The sequence below is a fragment of the Lynx canadensis genome, chromosome A1 (assembly GCF_007474595.2).
Source record: "Lynx canadensis isolate LIC74 chromosome A1, mLynCan4.pri.v2, whole genome shotgun sequence".
Classification (NCBI taxonomy): Eukaryota; Metazoa; Chordata; class Mammalia; order Carnivora; family Felidae; genus Lynx; species Lynx canadensis.
In genome coordinates this window covers 150,257,899-150,282,907 of record NC_044303.2, presented here as the reverse complement: position 1 = coordinate 150,282,907, position 25,009 = coordinate 150,257,899, and the positions used below count along the sequence as shown (strand labels likewise).

At 38.8% G+C, this 25,009-nt stretch overlaps 1 protein-coding gene across 1 annotated transcript in view; it reads right to left on the bottom strand.

Annotated features, from left to right (window-relative positions):
* Window positions 1–13,739, bottom strand: part of RASA1 (RAS p21 protein activator 1) — a 113,392-nt gene extending 99,653 nt beyond the window's left edge. Inside the window, 1 exon segment of the mRNA XM_030322350.2 lies at window positions 13,122–13,739. Within this exon segment, the coding sequence (XP_030178210.1) occupies window positions 13,122–13,636 (515 nt within the window). The 5' untranslated portion in view covers window positions 13,637–13,739.
* Between the last annotated feature and the right edge of the window lie 11,270 nt (window positions 13,740–25,009).

The following is a 25,009-nucleotide window of genomic DNA, read 5'->3' as shown; positions in this document are numbered from 1 at the left end:
TGTGGACTTAGGAATGAATGATCCAAGTGGCTTTTTATAAACAGCCTGTTTATAATTAACTCACTTAAAATGACATGATAAAGCATGAGGAAAGATGCATGTAAACAAAATAGAAGCAGGAGATAAACTTTTTAAAAAAATTTTTAATGCTTATTTATTTTTGAAAGACAGAGCACGAGGCAGGGATGGGTAGAGACAGAGAGGGAAATACAGAATCCAAAGCAGCCTCCAGGCTTTGAGCTGTCAGCACAGAGGCCAACACGAGGCTCAAACCCACGAACCGACCTTAAGATCATGACCTGAGCTGAATTCAGACGCGTAACCAACTGAGCCACTCGGGTGCCCCTCAATATTAGGTAAACTTTAAAGCAAAAGCAATTGCTAAAAACAAAAGAACATTATATACTGATAAAGGATGTATCCATCAGGAATACATAACAATCCTAAATGACACACACCAATCAAAATACATGAAAAACTGATAGAGCTGAAAAGAGAAATAGACAAATTAATTATAGTTGGAAACTTCAAGATCCCCCTCTCAGAGACCACAGAAATCCCAAACAGAAACTCAGCAAAGATTTAAAAGTTCTGAAGAACACAATCAACCAAAAGGATCTGACATATATAGAACACTTCACCAAAAAATAGCCACATACTTTTTGTTTGTTTGTGTTCTCAAACATCCACAGAACACTCACCAAAACAGACCATATTCTGGGCCATGAAACAAACTTCAACAAATTTAAAGTACTGAAATCATAAGAGTATGTTCTCTGACCATAATGGACTCTAACTAGAAATCAATAACAAAAAGACAACCAGTAAATCCCAAAACACTTGGAAATTAAACTAACACACTTCTAAACAATCCATGGATCAAAGAATAATTCTCTAAGTAAATTAAAAAAGAAACACAGAATTGAATAAAAAATGAAAAGACAACATAGAAGACACAACATCAAAAGATGTGTGACACAACTAAAGCAGTGCCAAGAGGAAAAGGTAGAGCATTATTACATGAGCTTATAACATGAGCAAAAAGAAAAAGTCTCAAATCAATCACCTTAAATCCTTACCTCAAGAAACTAAAAAAAATAGGAATAAAATAAACCCAAAGCAATAAGAAGGGAAATAATAAAAATAAAAGCAAAAATCAGTAAAACAGAAAACAAGAAAACCACAGAGAAAAATCAATGAAAAAGCTAATCCTTTGAAAAAATTAATAAAATTGATAAATCTCAAGCAAGACCAACAAAATGAAAATGAGAGAAGATATAAATGATCAACATCAGCATTAAAGAAAATATAATTGAACATTGTAGAGCCATTAAAAGGATAATTAGGAAATAGAAACAAGTTTGCTCCGAAATTAGACTAATTAAAACAAATGAATCCATTCCTCAAAAACCACATACAGACCTTCCTCTACTTATGATAGGGCTATATCCAATAACCTCACTGTAAGTTAAAAATATCATAAATCAAAAATGCATTTAATGTACCTAAGCTACTAAACATCACAGCTTAGCCCCCCTACATTAAACATCCTCAAAACACATTAGCCTATAATTGGGCAAAATCATGTAATGCAAAGCCTATTTTATTTAAAAAAAAAAAAAGTGTTGAATAATACCTCATGTAATTTATTGAATACTATACTGAAAGTGAAAAACAGAATGGTTTTAAGGGTACAGAATTCTTTTTAAGTGTATCAGTTGTGGCTGTTTACCCTCGTGAATGCATGGCTCACAGGGAGCTATGACTCACTGCTGCTGCCCAGCATCACGAGAAAGAATCCTACCACGTATTGCTAAGGCCAGGAAAAAATCAAAATGCCAAGTACGGTTTCTATTGAATGCGTATCATTTTCACACCATCATAAAGTCGAAAAATCTTAAGTCAGGGACCATTTGTATTATCAAAATTCAACCAAAACAAATATTATGTATAATCCTATAATCACTAAAAAATGAATTCATAATTTTAAATCTCAAAAACAAAAGAAAAAAATCCCAGGCTGTGATGTTTTCACCAGAGAATTCTACTAAATATTTAAAGAATACCAATACTTCACAAACTCTTCTAACGATTAGAAAAGGAAGGAAGTGTCCTAGCTCGTTCTGTGATGCCAGAATTATCCATATACTGAAACAAGACAAAGATACCACAAGCTGCAAGCCAGTATCTCTCATGAACTTAGACACAAAAATTCTCAAACAAATTAACAACCTAAATCCAGCAATATGTGAAAACATTACACATCCAAACCACATGCAATTTATTCCATGTACGCAAGCTGGTTCAACATTAAAACAAAAAAATCAGCGTAATCTCCAATATCAACAAAATAAGAAAAAAATCCTATCATGTAAATTGAGTCAGAAAAAGAATTTGACAAAATCCAGCATCCATTCATAATAAAAACTCTCAATGAAACTAGGCAGACAGGTGACCTACCTTGACTTGATAGAGGATCTACCCAACTACACCCCCCAAAAACCTATACTTAACATCATATTTGGGGTGCCTGGGTGGCTCAATCAGTTAAGCATCCAACTTCGGCTAAGGTCATGATCTCATGGTTCACAAGTCCCAGCACAGCATCAGGCTCTGTGCTGACAGCTCAGAGCCTGGAGCCTGCTGCGGATTCTGTGTCTCCCTCTCTCTCTGCCCCTCTCCCACTTGCGCTCTCTCTCAAAAATAAATAAACATTTAAAAAAAACATACTTAATGATGAAATACTAAATGCTTTCCACCTAAGGCAAGGAACAAAGCAAGGATGTCTGCTCTCACCACTCCTAGTCAATACAGAACTGTAAGTTCTAGCCACCACAATAAGAAATAAAAGGTATACAGATGAGAAAGAAAGCTGTCCCTATTTGCAGTTGACATGTCTATGTAGAAAATTCCAAGGAATCTGTTAAAAAAAAACCTCTAGAAACTAAAAGGTAATTTTAGCAAGGTCAAAGAGTACAGGACCAATGCAAAAATCAATCTTATTTCTATGTATTAGTAATGAACATGTGGAAAATGAAATAAACAACATAACAATATTCACAAAATTGCTCCAGAGAAAAAAACCATTATAATTAAGTATAAATTTAACAATTAGTATACATTAGGATTTGATATTACAAAACACTGATTAAAGAAATCAAGGAAGACCTAAAAAAATGAAGGCATATCATTAAATATAGCAAAGATATCAATTCCCAAACTGATCTATAAGTTTAATACAATTCCTTTGAAAATCTCAGCAAAGTTTTTGTACAAGTGTGGACATGCTTTCGTCCAAATATGGATAAGCTTGTTACAAAATTTTTATGTAAAGACACAAGCCTTAGAATAACTAAACCATATTGAAAAGTGAGAGGAACAACTCTACCTGATATTAAGGTTTACTACACAGCTATAGTAATCAAGAGTGTGATATTAGCAGATAGAGACATATAAACTAAGAGAACTCAACAGAGAACCCAGTAGTAAAGCCACACATACATGGCCAATTGATTTTTGACAAAAGTACAAAACCACTTCAATAAAGGAAGGATATTTACCTTTTCAACAAATGGTGCTGGAGCAACTGAATATCCATAGGCTAAACAGGAACCTCAATTTAAACATCTTATCTCTTATAAAAATGAAATCAAAATAGATCATGGACTTAACATTAAATCATTAAACTATAAAACTTTTATAAAACATCATAGTAGAAAACCTTTGAGACCTAGGCTAGGTGAAGAGTTCTTACTTAGACTTGCCTCCAAAAGCACAACCTACAAAAGGAAATATTAATAAATTAAGTCTCCTCAAAATTAAAAACTTTTGGAGCACCTGGGTGGCTCAGTCGGTTAAGCATCTGACTTTTGATTTCGGCTCAGGTCATTTTCTCATGGTTCAGGAGTTCAAGCCTGATGAGAGCCTGTTTGGAATTCTCTCTCTCCCTTCCTCTGCCCCTCCTCTGCTTGCACTGTCTTAAAATAAATAAATAAATAAACTTTAAAAAAATTTTAAAACTTTTTCACATAGAAAGACCTTGTTAAAAGGAAAAAAAGACAAGCTACCGAACAGAAAAAAGTATTTGCACATAGCAGACAAATGACTAATATTTAGAATTCTCAAAACTCAACAATAAAACAACCCAATTTGGAAAATGGGAAAAAGGTACGAACAAACATTTCACCTAACAGGACATACAGATAGCAAGTTAGCATACGAAAAGATTTTTAACATCCTCAGCCATTAGAGAAATAAAAATTACAACCAATGCACCCAGGTGGCTCAGACTTCGGGCTCAGGTCATGAACTCATGGTTACTGTGTTCAAGCCCCACATCAGGCTCTCGGCTGTCATCAGGGAGCCTCCCCCACCACGCCCCGCTTCAGATCCTCTATCTACACACTCTCAAAAAAAAAAACAAAAAACAACAACAAAAAACATAGAGAGATCACTAAACACCTATGAGAATAGCTAAAATAAAAAATTATGACCATATCAAATGTTGGTGAGGATATAGAGAATCTGCGTCATTCATACATTGCTGGTCAGAATGTAAACAGATACAGCCACTCTAGAAAACAGATTTGCAGTTTCTCATAAAACTGAACATGCAATTACCACAGAATCCAGCCAAGTGCACTCATGAAAACTTTTTTTTCACGTGAAAACATAAACACAAATGTTCATAGCAGCTTTTTTTCCCTAATAATCAAAACTGGAAATAATCCAAATGTTCTCCAAAGGGTGAATGGCTAAACTGTCCTACATCCATACCATGAAATACTCCTCAGCAAACAAAAAGGAACAAAATATTGATACATGCAACACCTTGAATGAATCTTGAGGGAATTATGTTGAAAAACAAATGCTAGTCCTAAAAGGTTGCATGCTATATGATTCCACCTGTACAACATAGTTTTTTTGTGTTTTGTTTCTTTGTTTGATAACATTTTTTGAAGCGACAAAAGGAAAAACAGACTAGTGGCTGCCAGGAATTAGAGATGAGGGAGAGGAGGAAGGAGGTGAGCTTGGTTATAAAAAGGCAGCACAAAGAACCTGGGTGGTGATGAAAATGTTCTTTATATTTACTGAGGTGATGGTTACACAAATCTACATATGTGATAAAACTGCACACAACTAAATGCACACTAAACATATAAGACACACACATGACTGTATGCCGAGCCAACCAAATCAATGTCAATTTCCTAATTGTCATACCAGATGTTGCCACTAAGGAAAAATAGTGAAGGACACATACTTTGTATTATTTCTTCCAACTAAATGTGAAATTACACAATTATCTCAAAATTAAAAGTTTAATTTTAAAATCTGAGAGATAAATCAATAGACAGATAGATAGACATGGATGGAGAAGAGACATGGTCTATTATACAAGCGTTTCAGCTGTGAATGCAGTCTAGCAGGTTGAACCTACAAAGAGAGATCTCTAGGTCTCTCCCTTAAGCTTCAGACAGATACGTAGGAGAAAGACAATTTCAAAAGTAACACTGAAAGAGCTTCCAGTTAGTGAACACATGGAGGTGGGAGAGTGGTTTGAGGAGTGGAATACCCCGTGACAGCAAAGAAGCTCTGTACCCTTTTCTACATAACTTGTCCCATGATTCTCTTCCATTTGACTGTTCCTGAGTTATATCTTTTGTAATAAACTGATAATCTAGCTTGACAAACACTGAGCAGGTAATTTATCTTATTGACATCAGACAAAATAATAATAATAAAGATATGCACGTATACATACATGAAAAAGTAACAATGAATAATACAACAATGAACACAGAGTGAATACAGAAATTTTGCTGGAGTAATGTCTCCCCCACAGGATTTTCCCTGGCTACCACTCATGGTTATATGTAGGATCTTTTCACACTATAATAATCAGACATGCATTTAAATAATTTTTCCATCTTTCAACACAGGGTAGACATCACTAACACATAAGAAAAGAAGGTAAAGTATAAGGGAAGTTTTTCTTTTCTACAGTGAAAGATAGGAATAAAAAAAAAAAAATGAGGACCTTATTTCTCAAGTAGTAAATGTGCATCTAATCTGCTCCAAAATCACCCAAAGCCATTTTTAAAGAGGCAGGGTTATCTAGTGTATCCTATCAGTCAGCTTGCGCTGCCTTCACAAAATACCACAGACTGAATTGCTTAAATAACAAAAACTTATTTTCTCACAGTTCTGGAGGCTGAGTCCAAGTTAAAGTGAAAACAGAGGTGCTTTCTAATCAGGCCACTCTCCTTGGCTTCAGATGGCCACCTTCTCACTGTGAATTCACTTGTCCTTTTCTCTGTGCATGTGCACTGCTGGTATCTCTTCCCCTTCTTATAAGGTCCAACAGGATTATGGACGCACCATTATGACCTCATTTAATCTTAATTACCTCTTTAAAGGCCCTATACATAAATCACCACATGGGGGTTAGGGCTTCAACCCTAGGAGTTTTAATGGGACAGAATTCAGTCCATAATACTCAGTGACCAGCCAGCCTTTAAGTATATGTTTTCTATGAGTGTGCATAGTGCGTATTATACTTAATGGAAGGAGGCGACAAAGGAAAAAGTATAATATTTGTATTAGAATTCCATCACTCAGTTTTCTGAACACTAAAAATGAGGAGAATATCTATTCTCATTGTGTAGCTGTGAGAGTTAAACAAAATAATCTATGTAAAGTGCCCAGCAAAGAGTAAAGGACTAGTCAATCCTGGGCCTCTGCCTTCCTCCCCCCACCCAAATTCATTATAAATATTTCTCAAATCTAAACATATCTGAAAAATTATGGGAACTGGATTCTGTGCCAGTTCTGCCACTACCTAGCTATGTGACTTTAACCAAACCACTCTAGTTCTGCATACGGGCTGTCTGCCAGTCTGCTTCTGCATCTCGGCAAATGAGAGTTTCATCTATCACTTAAACACTATGTATCTATGAATACCACTTTTATGATTATAATATCAAATAAACAATACTACAAAAACTAATCAAACTTTCTGTAAAACTCCACTAAGAGGATTACAGTATGAAATTTCAATTTATTCGTTCAGATACTTTCATTCTTTAAACCCTTCCACAACTATCTCCTAATTTGAAAAATGTATCTGTACCACACATCTTTAAGATTAATTTTCTCATCTTATGTCTCTGTCATTAATGCCTCATCTTTCAAGTAGACTGTACATTCTTTTATATTTCTGTCCCCTAAAATGTTCATTGTTTTATTCACAAAAATAACTGAAATGCCTAAAATTATGCCCCAAATCCTGTTGAGATAATGATTAGACATAGGGAGAAGTTACCAGTAAATTGTATCTGATAACTGTTTCTAACTTAGCCCACAATTGAAATGTACTGCAGGTGATTTCACGATGATACACCTACCATACATACACTGAACATTCAAACAATGAGCGATAATAGCATCCATTCTCCATAACTTGCTTTAAAATTAAGATAATGGTGGTCAGAAGCAAAATCTACTGTGAGGCTATCTGAATCATTTAATGAAAGACAATTTACCACGTCAAGCCTAAGGGAAGAACTTCTAAGTACTTGCCCTTTCTCCCACTTCATTCCTCACCACTCCTATCCTAGTATTATCTGTATTACATGTAAATGAGTAACATATGAAGTAGGCTGTTACTTTGAGGCCCTCACCAAATCTCACCTCCCGGTAGTGATGCAGTCCCACCCATACTAACTCTAAACTGGGTCATGTTTATTAGCACTGGCCATTGGAACATCAGCAAACACTGAAGAACACAGAGACTTGATACGTGTTGGCACAATGAGGCTTGCCCTCTTGACATGCTCCCTCGCAAAACCCAGCTGCCATGTTGTAGAGAAGCTCAAGCTAATTAAGGGGGAAGGCTGCATGAAGGGTATACAAGGAGAGAGACAGCCATAGTCCCGGCTATCCATCAGCTGTTCCAGCCGTCCCAGCTCAGGCATCATTAAGAAGCCACCTTCGATATGATAGCCAACAAATGACACATGCAGCAGTCCCCATCAAGCCTTGCCAACTTTAGAATCAAGAACAGATAAACGTTTAGTTTTGGAGTGAAGCAATATATAACTAAACCAACACATGTAAGCCAATTAGAACAGTTCTTGTTTGGTAGTAAGCAACCAAAAAATGTCAGCAGTAGTAACAGTTATTATTAATACTGTCATAAGTCCCCCTCACCACTACCAAGGTATTGTTTTTGGGTATTAGAGCTGCTCTTAAAGGCAGTCTGTCATCCCCCTAAAGGCCAGTAAAAAGACAAGAGTAAAGCAACCAGAAAGGCCTGCATTTTGCTTTCCCTTTCTTCTTCCTAATTTACAGCTGTCCTTTTTCTTTTTATCTCTGTCAATAATGCTTTCCTAATTTCCCCAAAGTACCTATCAATGACCCAAACCAATTCCAGCCTTTGGCCGTGCTCTGTATTCCCAGTAAGTACAGACACCTCCTACAATCCCCTTCCAGACCACAGGTAAGTAATTAAGAGTTCAGTAGGACAGACTCTTCTCTTGGGGCCAAAAGTTTATACTCATTTAACCTTTAAGTCTTTTTTACCTGATATAATCATTAGGCAAAGAGAGTGGGGACCAAAAAGGTCATGTTTAGAAAATAAATTAAGCAGCCGGGATAACATACTTGCTACTTTTCCTCAAAGACTTACTGACCCTAATTATATAAATTTCTTATTCTTTTAAAGCCCATGACTCTTTGCTCATACTTCGCTCATGATATTTATCTTAATCTAGCCTAAATCAGAGTAGTTGGTTTACTTAACTTCCTACTAGATCTATAACTGCCCAGAAAGAGAGACTTGAGAAAAAGGCATCCAACTCATTTTTTTATCCCTTAGATTAAGCACCTACTACACTGCTCTACTATTCATACAAATATTGTAAAAAAATATCTGGGTCCTCGTCAGCAACCGCTCTGTACATAACTAATCTCTGCAATTCTCACCCCTAAGTTTATTAAGAAAAAATGACTCACCCATGGTTATAATGCAATTAGTGACAAAGTTAATAAATACTACATGTCCTAACATTAACCTCTAATAATTATTTGGCTTAATTATGATTTTATTTTTGTAGAGATGGATGTTTTTTTCAAAGAAAAGAAAGGTACCAGTTAACATTCCTTATTTCCTCTTCCTTCAAGTTTCAGGGTTGACAAGACGGCGTATTAGGTCCAAGGAAAGATCTATGCCACATGCCAGGCACATAATCCCAAAGGCAAAGCAAGCCTCATAGAGACTACCGCAAACTAGAGCTCAGAACTCACCTAAAAGGGGCAACCATTACTCAGCTCTGGCAATCTGCTCTCAAACAGGAACAGCAACTAGGGAGCCCCAAATCCTGTGATTTTGGAAGTGTGCTAGAAACTAAGACTTCTTAAATGTGACGTCTTCCTATTTTTTAAATGGTAGCAACAACTTACTAAATGTTCCAACTACACCAAAAGCACGCAATATAGATCTGTGGACTGGATTCATTCCAAGGGCATCCTGCTACTGCAGGTGACAGTTTAAAATCTCTACATGTAGGGGGTGCTGGGTGGCCCAGTCAGTTAACCATTCAACTCCTGATTTTTCGGCTCAGGTCATGAGTCCTTAGATTGAGCCCTGCTTTAGGGCACGAGGCCTGCTTAAGATTCTCGCTCTCTGGGGTGCTTGGGTGGCTCAGCCAGTTGAGCATCTGACTTCAGCTCAGGTCATGATCTCACAGTTCATGAGTTTGAGCCCCAAGTCGGAGCTGACAGCTCAGGGCCTGGAGCCTTCTTCTGATTCTATGTCCCCATCACTCTCTGCCCCTCCCCCACTTGTGATCTGTCTGTCCCTCTCTCTCAAAAACAAATAAACATTAAAAAAAATTAAAAGAAAAAAAGATTCTCCCTCTCTTTTGTCCCTTCCCTGCTCACGTGTGTGCATGCTCTTTCTCCGAAACATAAAATAAAAATTTAAGAAGTCTCTACATAAAACTGAAGGTGGACTAAGGGAACAATGCTCCTTTACTGTCACCCCTAACCTCTAGAGAAGAGGTAAAAAATAACCAAGGCCACTAAGAGCAGGTCATAAAGTCATAAGGCCTACCAGTGACAAACTCCTTTAACTTTTCTCTCTCTTGAAAAGGAAATCTGTTAGTTTTAGATACAGCACCTTCTATAGCATAAAAATACACAGGGAGAATTTCATTGCTTTTTAATTGTTTTTTCCTCAAAACTTGTGAAAACAAAATATTCAAATAAATGTAATAGTTAAAATTATACAAACTTCTCCAGCCTTACCCCAACTTATGTAAATGCTCAGTAATACACATGAGACAATGATTCACCATGCACAGAAAAACAAGGTACAAAATATGAATGGCATTAATATATTTGTACTTGTCTATCTACATATTGTTATTTGACTCTCTTGCGACCAACAGCACCGAACTAGCTGGATACACGGTTGAACACTGTGACCAGGGAATCCTACTCTAACAAACTACTATGGACTCAAACCTATGACCCGAACCTCCTTAATATCATGCTATCCAATAACTAAGGTGACCAGTCACTAGTAAACAAATATTAATTTAGTCCAAGAACATTTCTTCAATAGCTTTACAAAAGATTTGACATTATTTAACCAAATCATTAAAGTTTTTGTTTCAATTTAAAATAGAACTTTATAGAAAAGACCTGAACTTCATCTCCAAACCTACTTAATCTACTGGAAGCTTTAAGGAGTCATAATTTTTAGGGGTGCCTGGATAGTTCAGTTGGTTAAGCATCCAACTTCAGCTCAGGTCATGATCTCACAGTTTGCTCTGCTCTCAGCACAGAGCCCACTTGGGATCCTCTGCCCCCCTCTCTGCCCCTCTCTCAAAAATAAACATTAAAAAACAAAAAGTCATAATTTTTAAAATAATTAATCATGGTAGATAGGCCTTTGGAGTTCAAACCATTCTCTAAAGTAACGATTAGTGAGGGAGTCCCTGTACCAACAGAATTAGTAGGCAATTTAATGACAATAAAAAAATATTACTGTTATTTAGGGATACTACTTATTTAACACTTACTATGCGCCAGGCACTATGCTGAAAACTTCTGGGTTCTCATTAAACCTTAAAGATGACCATATGATGGAGGTACCATTATTATCCCTATTTTACAGGTGGGGAAACTAACCTTTCCAAGATCACACAGCTATAAGTGGCAGAGTCAGGATTCCAACCCAAATCTTGTCTAACTTCAGAATTTGCACGCTTAACCACTACACTGTATTGCCTCCAGTGACTCTGGGCTGATATCTAAGATAAAGAAAAGAGGGAAATTTGTACTTCTCAGTGACAAATTTAAAAAACATAGGAGAAATGGAGGATACTTTTTAGAACATGAACATTTCTCAATAGTCATACAAATATTTTTATTCCCAAATACATACTAATAATGATGGAAATCTCACACAATGGACTTCTCACAAACACAAATTTTCCTAAGTACTCATTCATGTTTATTGTTACCAATTTAATGGGAACACTATATTATTTTCTATGCAATTTTGCCGTGAAACTAAAACTGTTCTACAAAATTCTTTTTTAAAAAAATTTAGAATACACTGAATATGCCTAATGCAATTCCGTTATGAACACTAGCATAAGACTATATTCTTTCAGTATGCAAACTTGCACTTTATTATAACTGCAGTGCTGAGCAATGTATGGGCACCTAAATATTTGATTCTTTCAAAAAGGCTTGGAGGTGTGTAAACAGTGCTGTAAAATTCAAATTTTTCACACTCCCAGAACACCTTCAGAAGTCTATAAAACAAAGACATAGTATGGCAAGTTGGAATAAAACCAGACAAAAAAATTAAATTCTCATTTAACAATATGAAAAATATACAATACTGCTATATCGTGGCTGACAAAAATAAGGCTAATTTTACTTTTCCACCTTAAGTATCAAAAGAAGTAGCCTGAAGTCAAAAATGGATTAGTATTACAGAATCTTTTTCTAATTCATTTTTTAAGTCCCTTCCAAATCCTCCAAAGCTTATCCAAAACAAACAAACCTTTCAATTGTCCATAGTGAATGTCAACATACGAACCAAATCTTTTTTTTCTGATACACTAAGGGTGTCAAAATTCTAAAGGTCAATTAATACTTACTTGAGTGATCTATATAAAAAGTTTTGCTATCATTAACCACTTTTTATTTATTTACTACCATCAACATTTTCCTCCCATCAAGGTCCACCTTTATAAATACATACCTATGTTCACTGACGAAGGGAAACGTACTCACTATTTGAAAAAGCCATTCGCCCTATGTGTTCAGCAATATTCTGTCAAAACTAATTGTCAAATATAACACTGTACTGGTCACCAACAAAGTGTTGAAGAGAAGCACACTTTTAATTTTATTTTACTTCAAAACTGTACTTACAAAGTCTCAACTGTAAAAGATTACACTAATAATAAATGGGAATTCTTTAGCCTAAGTTACAGACGTTGTTGGAGGATAGGCCCTTAATCACACCTGTAATTCACAGAACCTTTTCCTTTCTCGCTGACCCACATCTTCATAAATGAAGACTGCTGCATCTCTATGCTTTCAATTGGCATAAATGGGGATTTGCAGTGCCACAGAAACAAAGCGTTCTGACCAAAGGATGTTTCGAATGATTATCAGTACAAAACTCATTCAAATACTTGTATATTCAAAGCTTCTGACGAATAATCGGGCTTCAGGGAATACACACACAGGTTAATACAAACTCCGACTGCCTTGGCAGCTGCAAGCTCAGCTGAATCCCAGGAAGCCACCTAAATTTGGAAGGGGCAGAACTATATCCGGTTCTCAATGGATACACATTTTCCCCATGCTTCTCATCTTAAAAACTTTACGTCTTCCCAGAGTAACAATAAATATACAAAGACGCCAGGGAGTATGCCCGCAGGGAAGATGAGTTATCAAATTAAATTCCTACGCGCGGAACCTGAAGCTTCAAAACTTTTCAGAACAAATCACAGCTGAAAGAACGAGGTAGGTTTTCCCACTTCTTTCCAGGAGCCAGCTTCCCCAGTCCCTGAACAGCTGTCCTGACTTACTGGTTAGTTGGAGGAGCAGTCAACGGGATGGCGACCTCTTCTTCCTCGTATTCTGGTCCATCCAGAGAGTCACCTTCGTCCACCGTTCCCAGGCCGGCGCCCAAAGGGGGCAGCTGAGGAGGAGGCGGCAGAGGAGGGAATCCGCCGCCTGCCCCGAAGGTCTCAGCAGGCAACGAAGTGGTCCCCTTGGCGAGACCCATCTCTCCTCCAAGTCCGGCAGCGGCGCCAGCCACGCCGGCGGCAGCACCTCCCCCTGACAGTCCGGCTCCCCCCATTGCCCCTGCCACAGACCCGGCTCCCAGAAACCCTGACGCCAAAGCGGCTCCGCCAGCCAGGTTCCCGGCTACTCCGGTCTCCGCCAGCCCAGGATAGGGTACGGCAGCCACAGGCAGGGCCGCGGGTATCTTCACCCTACATACTGCCGGATAGGCACTCGAGCCCGCGGCTGCGCCGCCTCCTGCTGCCCCGGCGGTCACCGGGCCGCCCTCCTCACTGCCGGCCTCGGCCGCCATCATGTTGAAGCCCGATCTACTCTGCCCTACCCAGCTCGCCCGGGAGCCCCGGGGGCCACCAGGCCCGGGCTCCGAGCCGCCCCACCCAGGCGCGTCCCCCCTTCAGCTCCCCAGGCGGAGGAAACAACAACAAAAGGAGAGAGCCCGCCGCCGCGCCCCCTCCTCGGGCCACAGCCCCGGCTCCGGAGCTGCCCGGGTTACGGGAAGCGAAGTGGGCAAAAAACTCAACGCCTGCACAAACGCCGCCCCAAGCCCTCACCTTACACACCCACACTCACGCACACACACACACACATGCACAGAAGTGAAAAACTTCCTGGCTGCACTAAAGAGGAAGGGAAGCACAGAGGAAGCGGCTGGGGCGGCTGCCGCTCCTTCAGCCACCGCCGCCGCCACCGCCACCGCTTCTTCACCACCCTAGTTCCGGCCACCCCCACCGCAGCCACCGCCGGTGCCGCTGCTGGGGCTGGGGCCACTGCAGCCGCTTCATCCTCCACCAGGCTGGAGATGGGAGGGGTGGGGAGCCAAGAGGAAGGGGGGCGGGGTAGCGGGGAAATCGACTGAACTGCTCCCAACCTGGAGTGCTCAGTGAAACCGACTAGAGAGAAAGGAAGGCGGGGCACCAGTGGAGGAGCCGAGGGAAGGAAGGGCGGGGGAGGAGGGCGAGGGCAACTTCTGCGCAGGCGCGTTCCTGGCGCGGGGGTGAGGGCGCTGGGACTGGAGGGAGGAAAAGGAAGCGTCGGGAGGGAAGGAAGCGGCGGGGACGCGCGGTGCGCGGCCGTGCTCACTGTTTCGCTGTGGTACGAGCGTGTGGTGCTGTGGCCGTTTCTCCCGTGGGTGTCGCCGGCGGCAGGGCGCGCCTGCCTCTCTGGGTTTTGTTTGATGGGCGGAGGGGAGGAGTGGGTACCCGAGCACGCGGCCGTGCTGCACTGTGAAAGCAGGAGAGAAAGGAGGGACCAGGAGGGGTGGAGAGGAAGGAGCCGAGGAAAAGGGAAAGGAAGATGCCGCGAAGCCAGTTCTCTGCTTCCTGACTGCTGGAAAAAAACACCTTTACCCAGCGGTGCAGAAACCGGACGCGAAGCCCGGGGATGAGGGATTGCCTCGAAGTTCGAGGCAGTGCTATTAATTGTTTTTTTGTTTTCGTTGCATTCCATATTAAAAAATAAAATGAAATTTTAAACTACGTTCTGAAACTCAAACGAAATAGGGAAGTAATATGGGGTGACCTAAAAATTTTGGTGGAAATAATAGTTGTAAAGTGCGATTTCTGAGACTACACATTTTGTTTCCCACAATCGCCATCTCTCCTGTCATACCTCTCTGTCTCTATTCCCGCCCAACACACACACCAGTGCCATCGCAGGTATGTTGGGTACTAATATGGGGGGAGAGGAGGGGTGACGTTCATTTGCGTGCAGAACACAGCGGGGCACGCTCCACAATGCACATGTGAAGCATAGAGAACCTTGAACCAGGCAAATACCAAGGTTCCAAAGTGCCATATACAATTATGCATAGCTTCAAAAATTATCAATAAACTGCTTTCTCACCCTAAATATAGCCAGAGAGATGGGGTTTGTTTTGTCTTTCATGCTGGGCTATATATAAACTATCTCATGCATGCATATAGATGGAGGAATCATTACCATTGTTTGAAATTACAGTATGTGCAATTTGCCCTTTGGCAAATGATACTGTTTTGTTTTTTAATTCTCTCAGAAGGAATCCCACATTAAATACCTTTAAATATTGGTCTTTGAGATGGATGTTTTCTCTGCCAACGATGATCAAACCAAGAGAGGAGCACATAAGGAAGGGGATGGGTAGGGGCTATAACAGAGGCCCAGGAAAAAAGGAAAAGACCACTAAAAGAGGTGGCAAGGTATGCACAAGATATTTGCCTTTACTATATAAGTTTGCATAAACACTATTTGCCAAATCAGTGACTAAGTTGATTAGAAAGTAATCCCGAGGACTTCTTCATTGTGCTTACCTCTTATACAGCATACCACTTGTGAGAGCAAAGATGGATTAGTCACAAAAGTGGTCTTAGACCAGCATTATCCTAGGAACTTGTTAGAAATACAAATTCTTGGCTCCATGCCAGACCCTCTGAATCAGAAATCACAGGAATCTTTTACTAGGCTCTCCAAGTTTACACATTTAAGAACCACTATACTATAGTATGCTAATCAAGAAGGAGGTATGCAATACCTAAAAAATGGTTCTGAAACAAAGAAGAATAGATGAGAAAGCCAACTCAATGCCATTCATTAGGTAGGTGGATAACAGAAATAGGTATTGTGTTGCTAAGCCCTGGACTATTCTAGAAAGGAGGTTGGGAAATGAGAAAATGCATAATGAAGGAATTCCATAATACTTAATAATTTTGGTCCTACTTCTTACAGTGGCCTCCGTGAGAACAGTTTTTCTTTTAAACTTAGACCCTCAAAGTAAGAAGAGAACTTCAAAGTGCATATTCCACCAACTGCCAACAAATTTTCACGTAGCCTGTGCTTGAAAGCCACAGTGAATTACCACTTCAGTCCTCCAACACTCCCACCCCAATTACCCACAACAGCCTTTGAATGTAGGGCACTGGACTGGCAAGTTATGACCAGCTCTTGTTATCACAGATCTCTGAGTGCTCATACTTCTTCTGTATGCGCCTAAGATTCCAAGTCAAGCTCACTATTCTAATTTGCAGAATTGTCTTCTTCCCCCTTTTGAAATTCTTTAGCAATTAAAAGCCAATATTTAATTGGCCAACACCAATTACACACTGAGTCACATCATTTTCTAGTTACTTTTAGATTTATGTATCTACAAAGCTAAACTGCAAATACAATATGTGTTCTACTGCTTAGCCCAGTGCTAGACATCCATGTCAACAGCTTTGAACAGGTCTCCATCCTTTTAACAAATACTGGATTAGATCAGCTCACATCTTCGGATACCAATTACTCAATTAGTACGAACACCTACTGTATCTGTGTATCAACCTAATACCAATATCTTACCATATATTTAATCTTAGAGTTGTGCTGTCCTTTTTATCCAGAGACTGCCACTTATCATTCATGAGTTATTTTCAAATATCTTATATACTCCTTTTATTGGACAGATCTAGGCTTTGATCTTTACTATTACTTGTGTGCTTCCTGAATCTCAAGTCAGTGTTCCATCTTCAGTGACATTTTATTTTTATAGAAGGGTTAAATGTTTATACCTTATTTTTGTCTATTGCCTTTTTTTTCTTTTTCTATTCACCTTGACCTTCTGCCCTTCTCTCATTTGTGGTCTCATGTTCTCTTTGCTCCTATGTATTTCTCCCTCAATTTCTGCTTCTGGGTTTCCTTTTCTTTTCTTCCAGGCCCCTGTATTTCTTGACTCCTTGAGCTTTCATGAGTCAAAGTCCTTAAAGTTTCGTGAGTCAAAAACTGAAGAACAACTTTAAAAAAAATATATGAAATATCTATGTGGAGAGAGGCATTACAGGGATTCTGCAGCAATTGGTGTTAGATGTGGTGTTATGTAACATCAGTTAACAAAGGGAAGTAAACAATCTGTTAATTAAATTTACAGATAATATTAAACAAGGAGGTACTGAAAAAAAGAACAATATACAAAAGAGGAAAATTCAAAATAACATTTAGCTTTAGTAAAACAATCTTTGATATCTGTGATTTTAGAAAAGTTATCCAGATATTGAATTAAATATAGTATTTAGTGAAAAATAAATAATCAAAAATGCTGGGCAAAGACTTGTGGGTGAAAAGAATCTGAACACTTAATTTTTAGAAAATGAATTTGTCTCATTCTGATTTTATTGGCAACTTAAATATGAAAGTAATACATTCCAACATATTTTTCAGTTTTGATACCTCAGTATGTAAAAAGGTCATTCTTAGGCAGTTATATAATTATAGAGAACCTCAAGGGGTTTAGTACAAATATATGAGTTGTTTCTGAGGGGAAAACTGATCAAGAAGTAAGAAAGAGCTTACAGCTGTGTTTGAAGAATCCCAAATTGTGTTTCATGCCCTAGCACATCCTCAGCTATACAAATAGGCTTCCAAGTTTATCTAAATAATACCAAAAGGTTCCATTGACCCAAAAAATTTTGGAAAGAAGCTTTTACTCCTAACCCCTAATATTCCTACTGCATTTGCTGACCTCATCTTAGAATCTTCAAGAGCACATTTTTCCTTATTAGGGAGATGTTGTGAGAAAATAACATTGAGGAGACAGAGGTTAAAGGAAATTATTTTGACTAAAAAGTAAATAGTTCTGCAGAGATTACAGTATGTGGCATATTAACTAAATAAGATTTATGAAAATTATAAACACTGTGAAGAATTTAGAGAATAGTAATTTCTCTGAGGCTATAAAATACACTTCAAAGAAAATTATCAGAAGCCTTCTTCTGATGACTAAAGGAACTTAGAGCAGTTGGATCTAAATATTCCTTCTCTTGCAAGAAGAATAGATAAATGTCTTTAATTTTTGTTAGTTTATTCTTATTCTACTGTCTTTATTTGGCTGATTTTTATTTATTCTTTATTAGCAATACTCCTCTTTCATTATTTCCAGTCTATTTTTCTTTGGCTACTATTTTCCTCTAACCAGAAATATTTCTGAATCACCTGACTGCACTTTGGTTCCTTTACATGATAGTTCCCTATGGGAGAAGTAAAAGAAAAAAGGAAGTATAATGGTTTTGAGGAAAGGGAAATGGGAGAGTCAGGATGAGTAAGACTCTGGTCCATAGTTTCCTCATATTTACACTCCCATTCTTTTCTCGTGTCAGCCACAATTTAAATATCACCTGAAGCACCATCGTGAAATCCAACTAATCTTTGGCCTCTTCACTTTAGTTCTACAAAATCTCTAACTCATTGCATTCTTAAGTCTACCTAAAAATCTCCTGGTAACCCCTCCATCTCTAAATTCAGATAGCACATTGAATATACAAACTTCTTTAATAGTATTTATTTTTTTCAATGTTTGTTTACTTATTTTGTGAGATAATGCATGTATGCGAGCAGGGGAGGAGCAGAGAGAGGGAGAGAGAGAGAATCTTAAGGAGGCTCCACACTCAGCATGGAACCTAACACAGGGCTGGATCTCACAAAGGGGAGGGAGATCATGACCTGAACCAAAATCGAGAGTTGGATGCTTAACCAAATGAACCATCCAGGCGCCTCTTTAATAGTCTTTAAAATAAGTATACAATGAAAAGGTTAAGTGTGGCCTTGAGTTAATGACAGATAAAGTAAGGCAAGAGTTTTAAGTACATCAGAAGAAATTGTGAGTAACATAACTTTACAAAACCAAAACTACCTTTCTTAAATATTTCTAACTACAATTATTTCTCAATTCATGTCCCTTTGAAGAAATTTTCAACTTTACCTGTTATCTTAACACAACACTTTTTCTTTAAACTTTCTTTGCCTTCCTTATCTAATTGTTAAAATAACAGTGAAATATAACACATAGAAAGGTAGTGATTTCCAGATTTCTGGATTCAACAAACATTGAGAGACTATTAAATCGTTAGGATTGCTAACTTTTGGTTGCATTATTGTTACTAACTACTATTTCCTACCACTTTATTTCATAAAAGAAAAGGACATTTCAAGGCAGAAAGAAAGGCAGAGGGGTGGGGAGGGAAGGAGAAAAATAAAGGGAAGGAAATAATTTCCAGAAAGAGAAAAGTCTTTTGAATTACATAAATTGCGCTTCATAAAATGTTCATCATATATTATGTCCTTTTTATTTTCCCACAGATTTTTTTTATATTTATTTATTTTGGGGAGAGTGCAAGCAGAGGAGGAGCATTGAGAGGGGGACAGAGAATCTGAAGCTGGCTCTGCACTGACAGGGTGACAGCAGAGAGCCCGATGTGGGGCTTGAACTTATGAACCTCAAGATCATGACCTGGGCCGAAGTCGGACACTCAACCAACTGAGCCACAAAGGTGCCCCTGCCACAGATTTTTTAAAAATTGGCCTCAGTTTGCTGACAGGGTATCTTAGTTTGGGCTTCTCCAGAAGCAGAATCTGAGTAAGACTTGAGCCTTAAGTCATTTATTGGGAGGTGATCACAGCAAGTTTCAGAAAGACAGTAGGGAAGGGAAGAAAGCTAGAACAGGATGTGTTAATGAGCAGCTTACTGCTAATAGCAACTGGGGCTCATTCCCACCAGGGAGCTCTGGGAGACAACACAGAATCCACCTGAGAGTGTCACAGGTGAGGGTCAAAGAAACTGTAGTTTTTGCTTATCAGCTCCCATGTGTCCATTTGTTGTTTACTGAGGGCTACTTCCAAGAGTATCTCCTCTCCAATCCCTCTACACTCGCCTCTTTGCAGGATGAGTGTCTCCCCAGGGTTGGGGAAAGCCCTCAAGGAGAGTGTTAACTGGTGTTTGCACTGACAGGCTATTGCCTGCATAGAATAGGTGAGTGCCAAAGGGGTATGGGGTTGGCAAGGACAGTACCTACAATACCAGGGTTTGAGAACCTCTGTGATGAACTTATTTCTGATAAATATAGGTACTTTGGAATATCATTTGTTACGCTTGAGCCATTTTATATATAATTTATCCTACTCTATGACCTCCTAAGTTTATTTAGCACAAACTGGCTAAGAGACATATTCAGCGTTAACCATGTTGTAGCTGGAATGAGAACTCAACTCAACATTTCCCAGCAATGCATATTATCACTGGAGCAAAGCTGACCAGAGGCAGTGGTTTTCTAAAATTCTCTATTTAATGCTTGATATCAAACATATTTCCTGTCTTCTTTTCTTGTTTTACATGTATTTTGATCTAGATTATAGAAGCAAAAGTGGCAATGCATTTGTCCTAAAATAGCTTATTGATAACCAATGGAAAAGACTAAAAACTATTTTGGATATCAAAATAGCATTTTGGGGGTGCCTCGGTGACTCGGTCAGTTAGGCATCTGACCTCGGCTCAGATTCATGAGTTCAAGCCCCATATCAGGCTCTCTGCTGTCAGCAGGGAGCCCCCACTTCCAATCCCCTCTCCCTCTCTGTCTGCCCCTCCCCTGCTTGTACACACAATCACTCTCTCTCAAAAATAAATGTTAAAAAAATAAAATATCTTTAAAAAAATAAATTAAATGGCATTTCTGAAGAAATAATTTGATAGTATGTTTTACTTTATTAAAAGTGGTTCAAAATTCAGGGCTTTATGTGTAGAAAATTTTCAAATCATCACAGGGCACCTGGGTGGCTTAGTCAGTTAAGCATCTGACTCTTGGTTACTGCTCAGGGCATGATATCATGTCTAGTGAGTTCAAGCCTCTTTGGTCCTGCTCTTCACTGACTGCGTGGAGCCTGCTTGGGACTCTCTCCTCTCTCTGCACCTTCCCTGCTTGTGCTCTCTCTCCCTCTCTCAAAACATTTTAAAAAAAATTCGTCATCAAAGTGCTTTCTCATGCATTGTTTTATTCACAACTCTGAAAAGGTATGACAATATTATTGTTCTCATTTGACAGATGTGTAAGCTTTTGAGTTCCAAAGGTGTGGTCAATTCACCTCAAGTAATGGTGGTTTATTATAAGGATGCCTGGGGAAGTAAGGCAAGACAAAAAAAAAAAAACAAAACAAAACTGTCCCACAATAAAAGTCTGGTCTCATAGGGAACTGTAATATCTTTATTTTTCAGGACCCAGAAGCAGCTCTAGGGAACTAACCGGAATGCTTGTGGTAATGCCTGAAGAATGGGGACCATATTATCATCTCCTCCAATGGCAGCACCATTGTTATGGCTCAAGTGCTCAGTCAGTAGTTCATTCTGTTTCTCTGCTCAACACAGATACTGCTTCTACTGATTCTGACTATACCCCCGGTATCAAACAGTGCTCTTCACACCTCTCTGTCTCAATATTCCTGCTTATTTGTGGCGTCTACTACTTCTTTGTTTCCATTTACAAAAATATATTAAGTGCCAGGGAAACAATGATGAGTCAAAATAGGCATGATCTTTGCTGTCATGGAGCATACAATTTGGAAGGCAGACATTTAATCATCTAACCACATAAAATAAAAGCAGCAACAGTAAGATAAATTATATTAGGGAAAGAAAAACTAAACAACTTGAAATCTTTATGGTTTTTATGGTCATTAAACAGAGTGTTTGTTGAATGTTCACAGAGTATTGCAGTATAATAATGCAGGGGATGTATCAGCCCCCAATCTGGGATGCTGGGACAGATAGACTATTTAAATCCCTCCTCTGCCACTGCTGGCTTTATAACTCTGGTCAAGTTTCTTAACTTTCCTGAGTCTCAATTTCCGCATCTATTATGTGTATGGATTGCAATATCTATTGCCTTAGGTTGGGTTCCTCCAGAAGCAGATCCCAAAATAAGAGTTGGATTATAAACTATTTGGCAGGTGATCCCAAGAAATTCCATTGCAGGGAAAGGAAGTGAGACAAGGAAGGGAAGGAAGCCAAAAAAGGGTATGTCACCAAACAGGTAATCACTGTGGGGACTCAATTCCACGGGGATCTATGTGAAATCATGTTAAACATATGTCAGACTTATCCCACCTGACGAGTGAGGAAGCTGGGAGTACTTATTCTCCAACTCCCTTCCATGTACCTTGAAGGCTGCTCTGAGATTCTTTAACTCCCTACATGTCTAAGATGTCCCATGCTCACAGGCAAGAGAGTTCCCAGACAGTCACCAGGTAGACTCCATGACCATGCACTAGAGTGGTGAGTGACAAGGGAACATAAGTGGGGTGCTGAGAACTTTTAAACCTACCTTTAGGAGGTTTTCATGGGGATTTGAAATACTGAGATAATGGAACAGAATAGGAATTCAATATATTGTATCCACTACAATGGATAAAAGTCATGTGGAGAGGATAAAAATGCACTTATGAAACAGTAATGTAATAATACATGGCAATGTAAAATTCAATATGTAATTGTTAACATGAGTTAACATGTTACATTACTGCAATGGTAAGTAGAAGAGTCAGTTTGTGTCCTGGAGAAAAAGGTCAAAGCTGTTTTTTGGTTTTCATTTTTTTCTTTTTTTGAGCTTCTATTTATCTTTCTCTATTGATTCCTTTAGTAGTTAAAGAAGGACTAAATCTCCTACGAAAGGAGATCAGGAAAAGTGAGAAGACATGATGAACATTTTTCTGTGGTAAAAAAGGAAAGAGCCAGCCTTACTAGAGAAGAGAATTAATCAGAAAGGAAGATGAAGGTAAAGTTGTAAGTTAGGACAAAGGCATGGAGGTTTTAAAAAGCTAATCAGAGGGGCGCCTGGGTGGCGCAGTCGGTTAAGCGTGCGACTTCAGCCAGGTCACGATCTCGCGATCCGTGAGTTCGAGCCCCGCATCGGGCTCTGGGCTGATGGCTCAGAGCCTGGTGCCTGTTTCCGATTCTGTGTCTCCCTCTCTCTCTGCCCCTCCCCCGTTCATGCTCTGTCTCTCTCTGTCCCAAAAATAAATAAACGTTGAAAAAAAAAATTTTGAAAAGCTAATCAGAGGCATTTGGATTTCATCTTAAGGCAAATAGGCAGCTGCCAAAGATTGTTGAATAAGGAAGATCATCATGGTAACAAAAAAATCTAAGGATGAACATCAAGTATTAGATCTTAAAAGGAACATTGGAGTTCATCTAGTATAAGTCCTACGCAACACAAAAGGCTTTTTTAGAGAAAGTCTGTGACTTGGTAAAAATGTGAATATTTACGGTGATTAGATATTAAGATATGGCATTAGTTGTGTTAGAAAGTGGTTCCCTTTATTAAGCAGAGATGTACTGCTCGTGATTTCCTCACACAGGCCCTAGTTCATGTTTCTACATTTATGTTAAACATAGAGCCCTTAAAATACTTGAAGGTAACTAATAAGTCCTCCAAGCCATCTTCTTAAGTACTAAATGTTGGGAGTACCCTTGCCTTTCTTCATAGTGAAGAAATAATTATTTATTTCTAAATAATTTGAGCCAGATTCATGACTTTAAATACCACATATTTGCAGATGTCTCCAAAATTACAATCTCTAACCTCAGTCTCTCCTCCTAGCTCAAACTGTCCCTTGGCATCTCTATTTGAATACCTCAACTCCAAAATAAAAGTCTTGGATTTGTTCTACATAAAACTTCTCCCTCCAGGGTCCCCATGTGGTAGTAAATGGTACCAAGCACTCCCCTCATGGCCAGAAACCTAGATAACATCATTGATTCCTCTTTTTCTCGGACGTCACCTTTCACACTTATCAGTGCATCCTCTCGGCTCTGCCTTCAGAATATATCTTACATTTCATTGCGTTTTAATCTTAATTGTTACCACCACAGTCTAAGCCACCATCATCCCTTACCTCAACTTCTGTAATAGAATTTATAACAGTCTTCCTGCTTCCACTTTTACTTCTCTTGTCTAATCTACACATCCTAGCCAGGATGACCTTTTTAAAATGCAAATGAGATCACCTCACATTCCTTTTTAGAATCCTCCCATCACACATAATAAAATGCAAATTTCTTCCCATGACCTATAAAGCCTTAACACGCACGACTTGGCCTCTGCCTCTTCCTTAAACCTCAGTCCCTACCACGCACCTTCACCTCGTGACTATAGTCTTGCTACACTGAATCTATGGCTGTTTCCTGAATATACCAAGAATCCTACTATCTCAGAGCCTTTAGACTTATTATACCCCCTGCATAAAACACTCTTAAACTGCAGTTTTGCCTGGTTTACTTCACTGAAGCCTGCTCAGACATCATGTCCTCATAAAGTTCTTCAATGACCACTCTAACCACAAAAACCTTCCACTTAACGCTGTTTGATTTTTCTTCTTAGTGCTTTTCAATGCCTCAAGTTATAGCATATTTTCATTTGTTAACTTGTTTATTGTTCACCTCAACATATACATTATAAGCTTCATGAGAACAGGATTTCTGCTTATATTAACTGCTGTATGCCACTTACCTAGGACAGTATCTGCCATATAGTAAGTGCTCAATCAGTCTCTGTGGAATGAAAGATGAACAGAAAAAAAGGAAAGAAGAAGAAAGGAGCTAGAATTTAGGGGGAATTCACATCCCACTGTTGAAAAACATTGAGTTTACAACAATTATCACTGAAGTATTTTCCCTATGAATAATTGTCATGTCTCAGTGCTATATTTGTACAACTCAGTATTTAATCTGGTATATTCTAGTTTGTGTTTAGTACTTCAAGCTTTCAAAAAAATTTTTAAATCCATGTTATATAATACAATATATTGACTATGTCTTCTACCTATTTGGTGCATACGATGGTTAATTTTAGGCATCAGCTTGGCTACGCTATACTAGCCAGTTACTTAATTAAATCCTACC